The sequence below is a fragment of the Cherax quadricarinatus genome, chromosome 74 (assembly GCF_038502225.1).
Source record: "Cherax quadricarinatus isolate ZL_2023a chromosome 74, ASM3850222v1, whole genome shotgun sequence".
NCBI lineage: Eukaryota > Metazoa > Arthropoda > Malacostraca > Decapoda > Parastacidae > Cherax > Cherax quadricarinatus.
The window spans coordinates 16,853,218-16,874,010 of NC_091365.1; the positions used below are offsets into that span (position 1 = coordinate 16,853,218).

The 20,793-nt window shown below is 38.2% G+C and overlaps 1 protein-coding gene across 4 annotated transcripts in view; it reads right to left on the reverse strand.

Moving 5' to 3' along the window:
• LOC128693460 (sodium/hydrogen exchanger 9B2-like) overlaps positions 1-20,793 on the reverse strand; it is a 107,096-nt gene that overhangs the window by 23,421 nt on the left and 62,882 nt on the right. For all 4 annotated transcript variants that reach the window (XM_070100811.1, XM_070100810.1, XM_070100809.1 and 1 more), the window contains exon 7: positions 2,032-2,210. In XM_070100811.1, the coding sequence (XP_069956912.1) occupies positions 2,032-2,210 (179 nt within the window). The remainder of the gene's footprint in view (positions 1-2,031; positions 2,211-20,793) is intronic.

Below are 20,793 nucleotides of genomic sequence, written 5' to 3' on the forward strand. Positions count from 1 at the left end.
TAGAGATGTAACGTATTTGGTTGGTGGTACATCCTGGCATGTAGGTTGATGGAAGATGAAAAAAACATCAAGGTTATAATGGTATTTTATCAATGAAACAGATGGTCAGAGGCTGACGGATATGCGAGTGGTAATTATTTTTTAGTGTGTCTCTGTGGGATGTATACCAGTTGCCTCCCCATCCATTCCACTGGGCAGTAGCATCTTGTTATGTTGTATGGGTTCTGCTCCATCCTGCCCAGAGAAAATTTCTCCCTGTTGATGGATTACAACTAAATGGTATGTTGCTATGATATTATAAACTAAAGAAGTTTAATAAACCTCTGTCAGCTTTTTTTTTCTGGATATTAAAAATGCATATGACTCGGTTAACCACTTGATAGCAGGTCCGACTTTAATCATTGAGCCCCAAAAATTGTTTGATGAAATCACTACATTCATTCCCGGTAGATGTGGTTTAATAAATAGAATGGTGAAAAGGAGATCCTCTATCATGTGTACTATTAATATACTGTTACATTAGGACATAACGGTCATTCCGTAGCCTTTGCCGATGACTTGGTTTTGTCGATGGAGACCGATGTGGACCTTCAGTCACAGTTGAATTTTTTTCATATAAAACTTAGCTGAATGCAGGACTAACAACCAAATCTGCAAAAATGTGCTACCATGAATAGTGAAATAGTACCTAAAAAAGAATCAGTGGTATGTGAATAATGTTAATTTAACATGCAGTAAATAGGCGAGAGCCCTATTAACCCTTTCAGGGTCTGTCCCGTAGATCTATGACTTTACGTTCAGGGTCCAAACCGTAGATCTATGCCATGAGCTCAGCTCACTCTGATAAGCTGTGAGTGGTAAATTTGGGCCTAGATATGAGAGAATACATCTATGTGGTATGTGTGCACCACATAAAACAAATCCTGCAGAACATAGTGTGTAATGAGAGAAAAAACTGAGACCCTGATTGTTTATTAAAACAGCGACTTTGCAGTGTTTTTTCGTATGTTTTTTATGATTATATTTGCTATTTCTTGGTCTCATTTGATAGAATGGAAGACATATTACAGAAATGGAGATGATTTTGATTGGTTTTAGTACTGGAAATGGCTTTAAACGGAGCTCAAAGTAGAGGAAATGTTAAATTTTTGTCGATGTTCAAGAGTAAACAAACGACCTCACACGTCTAATACACGCCAGCTGGTGGATCTAATATACATTCGCAAATGTGATGATGATATTTATACAATTATTACAATATTTCATAACAGTAAATCTTCTATTTTTTGGTTTGAATAAAAATTCATTATATGAATAAAAAATCAAAATGGAATTCATTTGTAAAGCCTGAAAACATAACTAATGAGCAGAGGAAATGTTAGTTTAGTGCCAGGAATACCTACATTGTTTATTCTGGACCCTATTTTGAAATTGGAATATTTTGAACTTTGTGCTAAATTGGCCAAATTACCAATTTCCAATCACTATATTTTGTAGTTGAACCAGTTGACTTGGTGATTTCTTGTGCTCAATTGATAGAATAGAAGTAATACTAGTGAAATAGCTAAGAATTTGGTCGACTGGAATAATGTAATTGGCCTAAAATGGGAGTCGAAGTCGGCAAAATCACCAATTCATAAAAATCGCTGACACGTCAAAATTCGTGAGAGCATAATTTTCCATCAAATTTCATACTTTTTGTTTTATTACCTTCAGAAAATGATTCTCTACCATTTCATAAGAATTTTCCATCAACTTTCATACTTTTTGTTTTATTACCTTCAGATAATGATTCTCTACCATTTCATAAGAAAAAATAACAATTTTTTTTATTTAAATTCTTGGACCCTGGTGTGCACTTTGAAATTTTGCCTTTGGGTTAAGAAGCAAGCTATGAGATTCTGTATATCACTGTAAATTAATTCTAAGCTCACTTTCCAATACAACTAATATGTTACAACTTATTCCATCTTAAATCAATGGTACCAAGTAATATACTAGGAAAGATATGAAAATAAAATCATTACGTACCTTATGGCTCCCAAAAATGGCCAGAGCACTCAGAGTGAAGATGATGATACACTTGTAAGATGTTCGATTCGTCTTTTCTTTATAAGGCAGAAACCAACACAATATTGCAAAGACAATACCACATAGGATACCCAATAGCATCCCAGCTGGACCTTCAAGTATTGTCCATATTAAACTTCCTGCAAAAAAAAAAAAAAATACCATAAAGATTATCATAAATATGACTTACCAGCTTTTGTTAACACTGTTAATTATTTTTTTTTTTTTTTATTATCACACTGGCCGATTCCCACCAAGGCAGGGTGGCCCAAAAAAGAAAAACTTTCACCATCATTCACTCCATCACTGTCTTGCCAGAAGGGTGCTTTACACTACAGTTTTTAAACTGCAACATTTACACCCCTCCTTCAGAGTGCAGGCACTGTACTTCCCATCTCCAGGACTCAAGTCCGGCCTGCCGGTTTCCCTGAACCCCTTCATAAATGTTACTTTGCTCACACTCCAACAGCACATCAAGTATTAAAAACCATTTGTCTCCATTCACTCCTATCAAACACGCTCACGCATGCCTGCTGGAAGTCCAAGCCCCTCACACACAAAACCTCCTTTACCCCCTCCCTCCAACCTTTCCTAGGCCGACCCCTACCCCGCCTTCCTTCCACTACAGACTGATACACTCTTGAAGTCATTCTGTTTCGCTCCATTCTCTCTACATGTCCGAACCACCTCAACAACCCTTCCTCAGCCCTCTGGACAACAGTTTTGGTAATCCCGCACCTCCTCCTAACTTCCAAACTACGAATTCTCTGCATTATATTCACACCACACATTGCCCTCAGACATGACATCTGCACTGCCTCCAGCCTTCTCCTCGCTGCAACATTCATCACCCATGCTTCACACCCATATAAGAGCATTGGTAAAACTATACTCTCATACAATCCCCTCTTTGCCTCCAAGGACAAAGTTCTTTGTCTCCACAGACTCCTAAGTGCACCACTCACCCTTTTCCCCTCATCAATTCTATGATTCACTTCATCTTTCATAGACCCATCCGCTGACACATCCACTCCCAAATATCTGAAAACATTCACCTCCTCCATACTCTCTCCCTCCAATCTGATATCCAATCTTTCATCACCTAATCTTTTTGTTATCCTCATAACCTTACTATTCCCTGTATTCACCTTTAATTTTCTTCTTTTGCACACCCTACCAAATTCATCCACCAATCTCTGCAACTTCTCTTCAGAATCTCCCAAGAGCACAGTGTCATCAGCAAAGAGCAACCGTGACAACTCCCACTTTATGTGTGATTCTTTATCTTTTAACTCCACGCCTCTTGCCAAGACCCTCGCATTCACTTCTCTTACAACCCCATCTATAAATATATTAAACAACCACGGTGACATCACACATCCTTGTCTAAGGCCTACTTTTACTGGGAAATAATTTCCCTCTTTCCTACATACTCTAACTTGAGCCTCACTATCCTCGTAAAAACTCTTCACTGCTTTCAGTAACCTACCTCCTACACCATACACCTGCAACATCTGCCACATTGCCCCCCTATCCACCCTGTCACATGCCTTTTCCAAATCCATAAATGCCACAAAGACCTCTTTAGCCTTATCTAAATACTGTTCACTTATATGTTTCACTGTAAACACCTGGTCCACACACCCCCTACCTTTCCTAAAGCCTCCTTGTTCATCTGCTATCCTATTCTCCGTCTTACTCGTAATTCTTTCAATAATAACTCTACCATACACTTTACCAGGTATACTCAACAGACTTATTCCCCTATAATTTTTACACTCTCTTTTGTTCCCTTTGCCTTTATACAAAGGAACTATGCATGCTCTCTGCCAATTCCTAGGTACATTACCCTTTCCATACATTTATTTGTTCTCTAGGCTTCCTTAACTTGTTAATCTCACTCCAAAACTTTTTTTTATTTTCAACAAAATTTGTTGATAACATCTCACCCACTCTCTCATTTGCTCTCTTTTTACATTGCTTCACCACTCTCTTACCCTCTCTCTTTTTCTCCATATACTCTTCCCTCCTTGCATCACTTCTACTTTGTAAAAACTTCTCATATGCTAACTTTTTCTCCCTTACTACTCTCTTTACATCATCATTCCACCAATCGCTCCTCTTCCCTCCCGCACCCACTTTCCTGTAACCACAAACTTCTGCTGAACAATCTAACACTACATTTTTAAACCTACCCCATACCTCTTCGACCCCATTGCCTATGCTCTCATTTGCCCATCTATCCTCCAATAGCTGTTTATATCTTACCCTAACTGCCTCCTCTTTTAGTTTATAAACCTTCACCTCTCTCTTCCCTGATGCTTCTATTCTCTTTTTATCCCATCTACCTTTTACTTTCAGTGTAGCTACAACTAGAAAGTAATCTGATATATCTGTGGCCCCTCTATAAACATGTACATCCTGAAGTCTACTCAACAGTCTTTTATCTACCAATACATAATCCAACAAACTACTGTCATTTCGCCCTACATCATATCTTGTATACTTATTTATCCTCTTTTTCTTAAAATATGTATTACCTATAACTAAACCCCTTTCTATACAAAGTTCAATCAAAGGGCTCCCATTATCATTTACACCTGGCACCCCAAACTTACCTACCACACCCTCTCTAAAAGTTTCTCCTACTTTAGCATTCAGGTCCCCTACCACAATTACTCTCTCACTTGGTTCAAAGGCTCCTATACATTCACTTAACATCTCCCAAAATCTCTCTCTCTCCTCTACATTTCTCTCTTCTCCAGGTGCATACACACTTATTATGACCCACTTTTCGCATCCAACCTTTACTTTAATCCACATAATTCTTGAATTTACACATTCATATTCTCTTTTCTCCTTCCATAACTGATCATTTAACATTACTGCTACCCCTTCCTTTGTTCTAACTCTCTCAGATACTCCAGGTTTAATCCCATTTATTTCCCCCCACTGAAACTCCCCTACCCCCTTCAGCTTTGTTTCGCTTAGGGCCAGGACATCCAATTAATTATGTAAAATAAAATTTATTTTTATTAACATATCGGCCATTTCCCACCAAGGCAGGGTGATCCAAAAAAGAAAAACTTTCATCATCATTCACTCCATCACTGTCTTACCAGAGGCATGCTTACACTTCAGTTATAAAACTACAACATTAACACCCCTCCTTCAGAGTGCAGACACTGTACTTCCCATCTCCAGGACTCAAGCCCAGCCTGCCGGTTTCCCTGAATCCCTTCATAAATGTTACCTTGCTTACACTCCAACAGAATGTCAAGTCCTAAAAATCACTTGTCGCCATTCACTCCCAACACGCTCACGCATGCTTACTAGAAGTCCAAACCCCTCGCACACGAAACATCCTTTACCCCCTCCTTCCAACCTTTCCTAGGCCAACTAATCCCCACCTTCCCTCCACTACAGATTTATACACTCTTCAAGTCATTCTAATTTGTTCAACCTTTCTACACGTCCGAACCACCTCAACAACCCTTCCTCAGCCCTCTGGATAATAGTTTTGGTAATCCTGCACCTCCTTCTAATTTCCAAACTATGAATTCTTTGCATTATATTCACACCACACGTTGCCCTCAGACATGACATCGCCACTGCCTCCAGCCTTTTTCTTGTTGCAACATTCACCACCCATGCTTCACACCCATACAAGAGTGTTGGTATAACTATACTCTCATACATTCCCTTCTTTGCTTCCATGGACAAAGTTCTTTGTCTCCACAAACTCCTCAGTGCACCATTCACCTTTTTCCCCTTGTCAGTTCTATGATTCACCTCATCTTTCATAGACCCATCCGCTGGCATGTCCACTCCTAAATATCTGAATACATCCACATCCTCCATACTCTCTCCATCCAATCTGATATCCAATCTTTTGTCACCTAATTTTTTTTGTTATCCTCATAACCTTACTTTTTCTTATATTCACTTTTAATTTTCATCAAAATTTTATATACCCTACCAAACTCATCCACCAACCTCTGCAACTTCTCTTCAGAATCTCCCAAAATCACAGTGTCATCACCAAAAAGCAACTTTGACAACTCCCACTTTGTGTTAGATTCCTTATCTTTTAAACCCCACACCTTTTGTAACACCCAAGCATTCACTTCTTTTACAACCCCATCTATAAAAATATTAAACAACCATGGTGACATCACACGTCCTTGTGTAATGTCTACTTTTACTGGGAAATATTCTCCCTCTCTCCTACATACTCTAACCTGAGCCTCACTATCCTAGTAAAAACTTCACTGTTTTCAATAACCTACCCCCTATTCCATACATCTGCAACATCTGCCAAAATGTCCCCTTATCCACCCGGTCATATGCCTTTTCTAAATCCATAAATGCCACGAAAACATCTTTACCCTTATCTAAATACTGTTCACCTATATGTTTCACTGTAAACACTTGTCTACATACCCCTGCTCTCTGTCTTACTCTTAATTCTTTCAATAATAACTCTACCATACACTTTACCAGGTATACTCAACAGACTTATTCCCCTATAATTTTTACACTCTCTTTTGTTCCCTTTGCCTTTATACAAAGGAACTATACATGCTCTCTGCCAATTCCTAGGTACATTACCCTTTCCATACATTTATTAAATATAAGCACCAACCACTCCATAACTATATCCTGACCTACTTTTAACATTTCCATCTTTATCCCATCAATCCCAACTGCCTTATCACTTTTCATTCTACCCACTGCCTCACGAACTTCCTCCATACTCACTCCCTTATTCAAATATAAAATTTTTCTGTTTGTCTTGTTAATTATCCAAGCCGGAGTAAGTACGGGTCATGTGTGTAAAAATACTTTGTATATTCCATTCGCCAATTCACCTGCTGACCTTACATAATAGCCCATGAACTAAAATGCTAAACACCAGCCTTAAATTTATTTTTGGGGTTTTGTAACAGAATTCAGACATTGCACAAAAAAGTACCTGTTTTATTAACCCTTTGACTGTTTCCGACGTATAAATACGTCTTACGAGCCAATGTTTCTGACGTATTTATACGCACAAATTCTAGCGGCTTCAAATCGCGCGCCAAAGGCCTGGTAGGCCTACACGGGAGAGAATGGGTCTCAGTGGTCGGTGTGCACCCTGTGAAAAAAATCTGGGACCTAGCGGTGCATTGTGGGAACGCCATGTTGTCAGTCCATTTTCACCATGCCTCTCGGTAAGAAGTTCCTCACTCCTCGGCGGATTGGAGGTCTTTTGTTCCCAAGTGATAGCTCTAACAGCGATGAAAATGTCAGTGACAGTGAATTCAAGGGTTTTCAAGTGAGTGTTACCGAAAAAAGTGCCCAGGATAACGTAAATAGTGACGAAAACCCAGATGACCCACAACCTTCGACCTCTGGTGCTGTGCCGGCTTGTTCACATTCACCTTCGCCTGTACCAGGACGAAAGAGGAAACTATTTGGTCGTGTACAACACCCTGATGATAGCAGTGATAGTGATAGTGATAGTGATAGTGATTTCAAGGTCATTGAAAGCAGTTCTAGTGACAGTGAGAGTGAATATTCCCCAGTGAAGCGCCAGTATGTACAACGTAGCATGCAGTCTGGTAGTGTTTCATATGTTGTTCCAAGGGGAAGGAGAAACTCTGGGAGCACATCCCGTGGCCCAACACCACGACCTGATAGTGAAGATGACGATATTGTAACGATGGGTATGAATGGTGACAGTGAGGGAGGAGGCAGTGGTGGTGATAGTGAGGGTGGCACGGCCCATGTGGCACCATCACCGGGCCACGCTACTAGCCACGCGGCTGACTCAGCAGAACAACCAGCCTCACCCTACCCCACACTGCCACAACCTGCACCACCACAACCTGCACAGCCACAACCACGGTACAATATCCAGACCCCACCAGCAGACCGCATCTGGGATTGGCAGGACGGTGACGAGTTTGTTCCCAGTCCCCATGACTTTGATGAAACACAAAGTGGAATAAAGCCATCTTGTCCACTTGGGAACAATGCCAGTGAACTGGACTGCTTTGAGTTATTCTTCGATGAACCCCTGATGGACATCATTGTCAGGGAAACCAACACATACTGTGAATACACCATGGCAAATACAATTCTCTCACCAAAATCACGGCTACACAAGTGGAAGGAGACAACTGTGGCAGAGATGTACCTGTTTTTTGCCACAATAATGCTTATGCCACATGTGTATAAGCACACTGTCACCACATACTGGACAACAGATCGCCTGATTTCAACTCCAGGTTTTAGTGACATTATAGGTGTCAATCATTTCCTGATACTGTTGCGTATGTTACACTTTTCAGACAAAACCAGGCCTGACAGAAGCGACAGGTTATATAAGATAAGAAATGTGTTTATGTACCTGAAACAAAAGTGCTGCATGTATTTTTATCCCTTCAGGAAGCTTGTTATTGATGAGTCCTTGATTTTATTCAAAGGAAGACTCTCATTCAAGCAATATATACCAAGCAAGAGGAAACGCTTTGGTATAAAGCTATTTGTACTGTGTGATTGCAGAAGTGGTCTTGTTTTAGATATTATTGTGTACACTGGCAGTAATACTTTGAGAGATACCATGAAGTTATTGGGTATCTCTGGTGATGTGGTTCGAACAATGATGGAACCATATCTTGGTAAGGGGCATATGTTATTTACTGATAACTGGTACACAAGCCCCTTACTCAGTGATTTCTTGCGAGTGAACTTGACAGACATGTGTGGCACAGTGCGTGGTAATCGCAAACATATGCCAAGGTTCGACGCTGGCACTCGCAGAGGTGAGGTGCAAGCCTTTGCTGCCAATGACATCATGGCATTTCGGTGGCATGACAAACGTGATGTCACATTGTTGACATCAGTTCACACAAACGAAATGGTACCCAGTGGCAGGGACAACAGAGAGACCAATGAACCCATTCTAAAGCCTGCAGCTGTCATGGACTACAACCTCAATATGCGCTTAGTGGACAAATGTGACATGCAGATTGGGTTTGCAGACTGTGTACGCAAGAGTTATAAGTGGTATATCAAACTTTTTTTCCATCTTGTTGATATCTCTATGCTAAATGCTTATAACATATACAAGTTGAAGACCAACAAAACACCAAAATATGGTGAATTTTGCCTGTCAGTAATCAGACAAATAATTGCAAAGTACAAAGGAGCAACTCCTGCAATAGACCAGCGCCCACAGACGTCATCTCGTTTGAGGCCTGGTGATCACTACCCCATACAACTGCCTCCTACTACTGCCAAGAAAAATGCTCAGAAGAGGTGTTATGTATGTATGCATACCACAAAACGCCCACAAACACGCAGAGACACTCGTTTTATGTGTGAGGAGTGTGAAGTGCCCCTCTGCATATACCCATGTTTCAAAGAGTTCCACAAGCTGCAGCAGTTCTAGGAACGTGCTTAGTGACTGTACATATGTATATATATTATGGAACAATAGTAATAAACATTGTTTTGTATTGTTTGTTTGTGTAAACAAAGTGTATACACAAACTAATAGTGATAAAGTTTGTTCTGTTATTGTGTTGTAAATAATGAGTGTATATTTGAACAATGCACCTTACATTGGTCTCACAGGCCACATAAGTTACCTGGAAAAGAAAAATATTGAAAAATGCAAGAAACCTTTGAATTAGAGTAAATAAAAGAATACCGGGTGGGCGGCAGTCGCCGCTGTTGCCATACGCACGTCGATTTCTGCAAACTTTGCGGCTCTATATCTCGGTAAGTACTGATGGCAAAAATTTTTTTTTAGGCTTAAAACACTAGTAAAAATATTCCTAACATTTTCATAAGAAAAAATAATTTTTTTTTTTTCGAATATTTGGCGACATAGAATGACAGTTTCAGAGAGGGGCCTGAAACAGTCAAAGGGTTAAGGGTCTCTGAAGGGAACTTGTAGGTGTTTGCGTGAATTAATACTTGCTTTATTAGGGATCCCTGAAGGGGAACCTTCAGGTGTTTGCCTGAATTTTTTTTTTCAACCTTCTACTTTATTTTCTTTTGCTCATAGCTCGAGAACCCCTCATACTATCAGGTTCAAATTATCAATGTTTCTGCACGGTAATGAGGATCATATTTTTAGAACAATTGACAGGTGCAAGTTCCCTATAACCATTATTATAGGCTTCATTCCCAGCATCCTGGAATGGCACGGATAACTTACAAAACTCTCAGTGGAAAAACAGACCTCAAATTCAACCTCTCCAACATTTTCCACCTGACTCTTCACCCTACTTACGTACTCTATGTCGATGTAGATTTATTTGTGACTTGATAAATCCCACTGTGTGGGTGAAACGTTGTCAATAAAGGATCACATTACATTGCATTTGTGTCTATTTTTCCAATCGTGTCGGTATTTTATATGATTTATCTCCACCCTCAGTGTAGCTTCAAATTTTCAAACAAATGCCTCTTAATTCAATGACGACTGAGAGTGAAATTCATAAGTCTAGTTGTAGTTTCAATCATTTTTTCGGTATAAAATAACGTGAAAAATTTTATTCCCGTCATATGGAAATATGTAAATGGTATAAAATACCAACACAATGGAAATATGAACATATAAGCAGTATAATAAAGATTCACATTATACTGCTTATGTGTTTATATTTCCATTCCCATTATATCATGTATAATAAATTTGAGTTAATTTCTTCCGAATTGCTTCAGCATTTAACCCTTTCAGGGTTTCGGCCGTACTAGTATGGCTTACGCACCAGGGTTTTTGACGTACTAGTACGCCTAAATTCTAGCGCCCTCAAATCTAGTGAGAGAAAGCTAGTAGGCCTACATATGAAAGAATGGGTCTATGTGGTTAGTGTGCGCAGTATAAGAAAAAATTCTGCAGCACACAGTGCGTAATGAGGAAAAAAAACTTCGACCGTGCTTTTGGATTAAAACGGCGACTTTGCACTGTATTTTCGTATGGTTTTTATTGTTGTATTCTAGTTTTCCTGGTCTCATTTTATAGAATGGAAGACATATTACAGAAATTGAGATGATTTTGACTGATTTTACAATGACAAGTACCTTGAAATTGAGCTCAAAGTAGCAGAAATGTTCGATTTTTACCAAAGTTCAAAAGTAAACAAATCATGCTAAGCGTCCAATACACATCAACTGGTGAGTTTAATATTCTTTCACAAGTGCGCCGATATTATTTATACCATTTTTTACACTAATGCAGTAGTCTGCATAACAGTAAATCTTCTATTTTTTGTGAGAATAAAAATTCAAAGCGGAAAGCAAAAGAATGTAAGAGGGGCGTTGGGACGTGGCTAATGAACAGAGGAAATGTCATTTTAGTGCCAGGAATGTTTTTCTTGTTTATTCTGGACCCTATTTGGAAATTGGCATCTTTTGAAATTTGTGTGAAATTGGCAAAAATTGCTAAATTCTGACAACTGTACTGGATAGTTGAAATCCGTAAATGGGTGGTTTCTTGTACTCATTTGATAGAAAAAATGGAGTTCTAGCAAAATATTCATGATTTCTGTCGACTAGTACAGTGGAATTGGCTGAAAATAGGGCTCAAAGTGGGCAAAATCGCCGATGCATAAACATCATCGAGACCGCTAACTTCACGAGAGCATAATTCCATAAGTTTTCCATCAAATTTCATACCTTTGGTGTCATTATGATCAGGAAAAGATTCTCTATCTTTTCATAAGAAAAAATAATTTTTTTTTTCTTTGAAATTTGGGCGACCCTGAGAACAAGTCTCTGAGAGGGCCTGTCGACCCTGAAAGGATTAATGATTGACGCAACTTAGCAGCAGAAAAGTAGCTATTAACTTTCGTTGTGTGTAAGCAAATTTGTTGGTGTAGCAAAATAGTAATAAAAAAACTTGGAACTGTTGGTATCCATGATGTAGCTGGAGAATGACTTATATAATCAGCTTCATATTTTTCCCACTGTTGTGGTTTCCTAAACACAAGACTCACACTGCTATTTGTTGATATAAGTCTCAATTTGGCAATATTATTGAATACATAGTGATATTCATGTTTATTTGATAACTAAAGAATGCTTCTTTTGATTGGCTTTGAAATATTACTGATGCTGTTTTCTATAAGAAGGAAGATAATCCATAAATTTAGTCTGAGTAGCTGCAAATTTGAAATTTTACCGAAATTGTTAAAAAAAACTTAATTATTAGCATCAGATCAATTACTCGAGAATATCTTTCCTGACAGGCTTCAAACTTTTACCATTAATGGGCTTTATTAAAATAATGCTTGTTTGTTTTATATATTTGATTTACATATAAGCGACTATTGGCAGAAAGGTGGGCTAGTGGAAAGATGAGTAGTGGGGGGGGGGGGGGGGGTTTTATTGGGTTGGAATAGTTTTAAAAATGCAGTATTAGAATGTGGGGCAGAAGTTTGTGGTTATAGGAGGGTGGGTGCAGGAGGAAATAGGAGTGATTGGTGGAATGATGAAGTAAAGGGTGTGATAAAAGAGAAAAAGGTAGCTTATGAGAGGTTTTTACAAAGCAGAAGTGTTATAAGAAGAGCAGAGTATATGGAGAGTAAAAGAAAGGTAAAGAGAGTGGTGAGAGAGTGCAAAAGGAGAGCAGATGATAGAGTGGGAGAGGCACTGTCAAGAAATTTTAATGAAAATAAGAAAAAATTTTGGAGTGAGTTAAACAAGTTAAGAAAACCTAGGGAAAGTATGGATTTGTCAGTTAAAAACAGAGTAGGGGAGTTAGTAGATGGGGAGATGGAGGTATTAGGTAGATGGCGAGAATATTTTGAGGAACTTTTAAATGTTAACCCTTTGAGGGTTTCGGACGTACTAGTACGTCTTACGCGCAGGGGTTTTTGACGTACTAGTACGCATAAATTCTAGCGCCGTCAAATCTCACGGGAAAAGGCTGGTAGGCCTCCATATGAAAGAATGGGTCTATGTGGTCAGTGTGCACAGTATAAAAAAAAATCCTGCAGCACACAGTGCATAATGAGAAAAAAAAAACTTTCACCGTTTTTTTGGCATAAAACAGCGACTTTGCACTGTATTTTCGTATGGTATTTATTGTTGTATTCTAGTTTTCTTGGTCTCATTTTATAGAATGGAATACATATCACAGAAATTGAGATGATTTTCACTGGTTTTACAATGAAAAGTACCTTGAAATTGAGCTCAAAGTAGCAGAAATGTTCGATCTTTACCAAAGTTCAAAAGTAAACAAATCATGCCAAGCGTCCAATACACGTCAATTGGTGAGTCTGACATTCTTTTGCAAGTGTGCCAATATGATTTATACCATTTTTTACACTAATGCAGTAGTCTGCATAACAGTAAATCTTCTATTTTTCGTGAGAATAAAAATTCAAAGTGGAAAGCAAAAGAATGTAAGAGGGGCCTTGAGACGTGACTAATGAACAGACGAAATGTCATTTTAGTGCCAGGAATGTATTTCTTGTTTGTTCTGGACCCTATTCGGAAATTGACATTTTTTGAAATTTGTGTGAAATTGGCAAAATTGCTAAATTCTGACCACTGTATTGGATAGTTGAAAATGGTAAATGGGTGGTTTCTTGCACTCATTCAATAGAAAAAATGTAGTTCTAGCGAAATATTCATGTTTTTTGTCGACTAGTACAGAGGAATTGGCCGAAAATGGGGCTCAAATTGGGCAAAATTGCCGATGCGTAAACATCGCCGATACCGCTAACTTCACGAGAGCATAATTCCGTAAGTTTTCCATCAAATCTCATAATTTTGGTGTCATTATGATCGGGAAAAGATTCTCTATCTTTTCATAAGAAAATTTTTTTTTTCTTTTTTTTTAAATTTGGCCGACCCTGAGAACGAGTTTCTGAGAGGGCCTGTCAACCCTCAAAGGGTTAAGGAAGAAACAGAGGCAGTAATTTCATGCACTGGTCAGGGAGGTATACCATCTTTTAGGAGTGAAGAAGAGCAGAATGTAAGTGTGGGGGAGGTACGTGAGGCATTACGTAAAATGAAAGGGGGTAAAGCAGCTGGAACTGATGGGATCATGACAGAAATGTTAAAAGCAGGGGGGGATATAGTGTTGGAGTGGTTGGTACTTTTGTTTAATAAATGTATGAAAGAGGGGAAGGTACCTAGGGATTGGCGGAGAGCATGTATAGCCCCTTTATATAAAGGGAAAGGGGACAAAAGAGACTGTAAAAATTATAGAGGAATAAGTTTACTGAGTATACCAGGAAAAGTGTACGGTAGGGTTATAATTGAAAGAATTAGAGGTAAGACACAATGTAGGATTGCAGATGAGCAAGGAGGTTTCAGAGTGGGTAGGGGATGTGTAGATCAAGTGTTTACATTGAAGCATATATGTGAACAGTATTTAGATAAAGGTAGGGAAGTTTTTATTGCATTTATGGATTTAGAAAAGGCATATGATAGAGTGGATAGAGGAGCAATGTGGCAGATGTTGCAAGTATATGGAATAGGTGGTAAGTTATTAAATGCTGTAAAGAGTTTTTATGAGGATAGTGAGGCTCAGGTTAGGGTGTGTAGAAGAGAGGGAGACTACTTCCCGGTAAAAGTAGGTCTTAGACAGGGATGTGTAATGTCACCATGGTTGTTTAATATATTTATAGATGGGGTTGTAAAGGAAGTAAATGCTAGGGTGTTTGGGAGAGGGGTGGGATTAAATTTTGGGGAATCAAATTCAAAATGGGAATTGACACAGTTACTTTTTGCTGATGATACTGTGCTTATGGGAGATTCTAAAGAAAAATTGCAAAGGTTAGTGGATGAGTTTGGGAATGTGTGTAAAGGTAGAAAGTTGAAAGTGAACATAGAAAAGAGTAAGGTGATGAGGGTGTCAAATGATTTAGATAAAGAAAAATTGGATATCAAATTGGGGAGGAGGAGTATGGAAGAAGTGAATGTTTTCAGATACTTGGGAGTTGACGTGTCGGCGGATGGATTTATGAAGGATGAGGTTAATCATAGAATTGATGAGGGAAAAAAGGTGAGTGGTGTGTTGAGGTATATGTGGAGTCAAAAAACGTTATCTATGGAGGCAAAGAAGGGAATGTATGAAAGTATAGTAGTACCAACACTCTTATATGGGTGTGAAGCTTGGGTGGTAAATGCAGCAGCGAGGAGACGGTTGGAGGCAGTGGAGATGTCCTGTTTAAGGGCAATGTGTGGTGTAAATATTATGCAGAAAATTCAGAGTGTGGAAATTAGGAAAAGGTGTGGAGTTAATAAAAGTATTAGTCAGAGGGCAGAAGAGGGGTTGTTGAGGTGGTTTGGTCATTTAGAGAGAATGGATCAAAGTAGAATGACATGGAAAGCATATAAATCTATAAGGGAACGAAGGTGGGGTAGGGGTCGTCCTCGAAAGGGTTGGAGAGAGGGGGTAAAGGAGGTTTTGTGGGCAAGGGGCTTGGACTTCCAGCAAGCGTGCGTGAGCGTGTTAGATAGGAGTGAATGGAGACGAATGGTATTTGGGACCTAACGATCTGTTGGAGTGTGAGCAGGGTAATATTTAGTGAAGGGATTCAGGGAAACCGGTTATTTTCTTATAGTCGGACTTGAGTCCTGGAAATGGGAAGTACAATGCCTGCACTTTAAAGGAGGGGTTTTGGGATATTGGCAGTTTGGAGGGATATGTTGTGTATCTTCATATGTGTATGCTTCTAAACTGTTGTATTCTGAGCACCTCTGCAAAAACAGTGATAATGTGCGAGTGTGGTGAAAGTGTTGAATGATGATGAAAGTATTTTCTTTTTGGGGATTTTCTTTCTTTTTTGGGTCACCCTGCCTCGGTGGGAGACGGCCGACTTGTTGAAAAAAAAAAATAAAAAATAAACTTAATTTTGTGAATGTAGTCCTGCAAGTTTAGGAAAAAAAATTTAAATACATAATCCTTAGTGCCTGAAAAAATTACTTAAATTTGATCTAATTTGTTTCAGATTGTAATTTTTGAATGATAAGTAAAGTCAACATAAAGTTTAGAAGCTGCTTGCAGACTTTTCTGACCAGTAATAAGAGACCTGTTAAAACTTTTATAAAAGTTACTTTATTAAGTTTTAACAAGTAATTTGGATGTGAAACACAAAAAGCCACAATACTGTGATTGAAACAATACACAAATAACCCGCACATAGGAGACTGAAACTTATGATGATGTTTCGGTCCAGTGGTTCTAGCCTGACCAAAATGTCGTCATAAGTTTCAGTCTCCTACATGCAGATTATTTGTGTACAGTTTGAATGTAGTTATATTAAAATATGTGGAGAAATTGAGTCCAAATTATTTTTTTATTATACTTCAATATAAATGTTGATTTCCTATTGCTAAAACAGTGTTCGGCACTATAAAAGAAAAAAAACACATCTGAAGATAAATTACGTAAATGAAGATCTTTATATGGCTCTTAGTTATATTGGTAACGGAAGACTTATCCATAATGCTGCAGCTAAAATGGAATTCAGAGCTAGCAGGAATGAGGAGCCAGTCTACATTAGGAGGATGCCAACTTTGCATCATGCAGAAGAGGAAGCAATTGCTTCACATGTTGCAGCTTTAGGATATTCTGGCCTAGATATTACTATTGCTGATCTGCACAACTTCATTCAAAATGAACTGAATATACCTGAAAGCCACATTTCTGAATTTAATAATAATCTTTGTGGCAGTGAGTGGACACATGCTTTCCTTGAGAGTCACTGCAAGATTTTGACACAAAGTGTAAAAATATTCCAAGAAAGACGTGTTGTGTCAGACAAAGGAATGGATGTTTACTTTCGACACTTACATTACCTACTGATGGAGTTCCACCAAGTAACATCGTAAATTATAAGGAAATGAATATTACTGCTGTTCCGTAAAGGTACTGAGCAGGCTGAGCCAACCACAAATGCTACAAAGTCGTTAACTTCAATTATGCTTGCCACTGCTGTTGGACTGGTTTTAGATCCTTAAGATGCTAAGATACTAAGATACTTAAGATGCTAAGAGGGTCACTTGAGGCTCACTATACAGTCAAAATCTGTCTGGTTTGAATCAGATTTGTTCATAAACTGGTTCCAAAATTTTTTGTATTCAGAAACTACATACCACAGGACGATCCGTCTTCTTTCAAGTGGTATAACTAGCAGAGACATATAATGCAGGATAGTGTTTCTGCTTCCCAGTTCCACTAGCACGATGCAGCCTAGAGATGCTATTTACGGGCCTCTGAAGAAAGTGTGGTGGAATGTTTTAACATACTGAAACATGGATGATGGGAGGAATGTGACCACACTTCTATAATGGGTGATTCAAAAACTGATTTGTTACTAGACTGTGGAAGTGCCAATTTGCAAAATTTTATTTTAACCCTTTGACTGTGGTGTCTCCTGAGGTGTCTCCTGGTGTTGCAAAATTTAAAAAAAAAAAATTATTTTTTCTTATGAAATGATAGAGAATCTTTTCCCGATTGTAATGACACCAGAAAAACGAAATTTGATGGAAAACTGACGGAATTAAGCTCTCGCGAAGTTAGTGACCTCAGCGCTGTTTACAAATCGGCGATTTTGCCCACTTTGAGCCCTATTTTCGGCTAATTCCACTGTTCCAGTCGCCCAAACTCATAGCTATTTCTTTAGAACTCCATTTTTCTATCGATTGAGTACAAGAAACTGCCCATTTACCGATTTGAACTACCTAATAATGTGGTCAGAAATTTGCAATTTGGCCAATTTCACGAAAACTAAAAAATATGACAATTTCAAAATAAGGTCCAGAATGAACAATGCAGACATTCCTGGCTCTAAAATAACATTTTCTTTGCTCATCAGTCATGTCTCCAGGCCCCTCTGATATTACTCTTGCTTTCTATTTTGAATTTTTATTCAAACAAAAAATAGAAGACTTACTATTATGCAGACTACTGCAATACTGTAATAATTGTACAGATAACATCAACTCATTCATGACTGCATATTAGAATGGCTAGTTGGACATTTATTGGACAATGGCATCATTTGTTTACTTTTGAACATTGGCAAAAATCAAACATTTCCCCTACTTTGAGCTCCATTTCTAGGTTCTTTTTATAGTAAAATCAATCAAAATCACCTCTATTTCTATAATATGTTTTCCATTCTATCAAATGAGACCAAGAAAACGAGAATACAACCATAAATACTATACGAAAATAGACCACAAAGTCGGCATTTTAATTAAAAAAACAGTCAGAGTTTTTTTTTTTCTCATTATGCACTGCATGCTCCAGGATTTTTTTATATGGTGCACACTGACCACACAGACCCATTCTCTCACATGTGGGCCTACCAGCTTTCTCCTGCTTGATTTGAAGCTGCTAGAATTTATGAGTATATATACGTCAAACAGGGTACCTCGTAAGACGTATATATACGGCCGCGACAGTCAAAGGGTTAACAATTAAGCCATGAATGCCTGCTAGCTGTGGTAGGAGGCCCCCTGCCAGTTTCTTTACAAAAAGAATGTTCATTTATTTTCTTTTTACAGAACTTTAGGGGGATAAAGTAAAATTTATTTTTGAAAAAAAAAAAAATGAAAAATAGTGAAACTTAGCTTACTTTTTATTGCATTTTAATGTTTGACAAATTTATAATAATACTTTCCTCATCACACAATGATAAAATTACATAAACTAAATTTACACTAAATAGCTGACTTGATTTTATCATATTTTTTCTTCTTGTGATTATGAATTTTTAACAATTTGCAAGAATCTTATTTATAAGACCCTTATTTGACGTTGATGTGTTTCAGAACCATTAAGGCCATAAAATATTGATCCTTAACCCTTTCAGGGTTTTGGCCGTACTAGTACGGCTTATGTGCCAGGGTTTTTGACGTAAGATAAGATAAGATAAGATTTCATTCGGATTTTTAACCCCGGAGGGTTAGCCACCCAGGATAACCCAAGAAAGTCAGTGCGTCATCGAGGACTGTCTAACTTATTTCCATTGGGGTCCTTAATCTTGTCCCCCAGGATGTGACCCACACCAGTCGACTAACACCCAGGTACCTATTTGCTGCTAGGTGAACAGGACAACAGGTGTAAGGTAACGTGTCGAAATGTTTCCACCCGCCGGGAATCGAACCCGGGCCCTCCATGTGTGAAGCGGGAGCTTTAGCCACCAGGCCACCGGGCCTGGTACTCATAAATTCTAGCGCCTTCAAATCTAATGAGAGAAAGCTGGTAGGCCTACATATGAAAGAATGGGTTTATGTGGTCAGTGTGCGCAGTATAAAAAAAATCCTGCAGCACACAATGCGTAATGAGAAAAAAAAACTTTGACCGTGTTTTTGGATTAAAACAGCAACTTTGCACTGTATTTTCGTATGGTATTTATTGTTGTATTCTAGTTTTCCTGGTCTCATTTTATAGAATGGAAGACATATTACAGAAATTTAAATGATTTTGACTGGTTTTATAATGAAAAGTACTATGAAATTGAGCTCAAAGTAGCAGAAATGTTTGATTTTTACCAAAGCTTAAAAGTAAACAAATCATGCTAAGCGTCCAATACACGTCAACTGGTGAGCCTAATATTCTTCCACAAGTGCACCAATATTATTTATACCATTTCTACACTAATGCAGTAGTCTGCATAACAGTAAATCTTCTATTTTTTGTGAGAATAAAAATTCAAAGTGGAAAGCAAAAGAATGTAAGAGGGGCGTGGGGACGTGACTAATGAACAGAGGAAATGTTATTTTAGTGCCAGGAATGTCTTTCTTGTTTATTCTGGACCCTATTTGGAAATTGGCATCTTTTGAAATTTGTGTGAGATTGGCAAAATTGCTAAATTCTGACCACTGTATTGGATAGTTGAAATTGGTAAATAGGTGGTTTCTTGTACTCATTCGATAGAAAAATGGAGTTCTAGCAAAATAGGTATGATTTTTGTCGATTAGTACACTGGAATTGGCTGAAAATAGGGCTCAAAGTGGGCAAAATCGCCAATGCGTGAACATCATCGAGACCGCTAACTTCACGAGAGCATAATTCCGTAAGTTTTCCATCAAATATCATACTTTTGGTGTCATTATGATCAGGAAAAGATTCTCTATCTTTTCATAAGAAAAAATAATTTTTTTTTTTTTAAATTTGGGGGACCGTGAGAACAAGTCTCTGAGAGGGCCTGTGGACCCTGAAAGGGTTAAAGAGTCCTGGGTCTTTTTGAAGGTGTTACGTTAGAGATGCTAGACTTATTGTGTTGAGCTCAATCACCTGAGGCCTCTTGAATGTGTTGACCTCCAGCTCCAGGCTACCGTATCCTACTCAGAATCATGTTATTGTGCTGACTTTATTATAAAAAGCAAGTGTTATTTTTGTTAGTGTATTAACTTGAGAATGACTCATCTGAAGATTCAATATTGTTTAAGTGATTTTATTACAAATTCATTGGTATTAAGTAGTTTAAAGAAAGGGATTCTTGGTTTTTGTGCAGTAACTGCAAAATGATTCTTCTTAATCAAACTTTCAACACTGTCACATTTGGTTTACATTATTATTGGGCTGTGAAAGTTTAAATATATAAATTTTTAAAAGAAAAACCTTAAAGGATGAAAAGAACACTGCACTTGGTTATGTGTGGAGGCTCTGGAATACAGACATAAGAAGATATGATTTGTAAAAATCTAGGGGCGCTAATTTGAAGACTTCACCTGGGAATACTACAATTTTCAAGC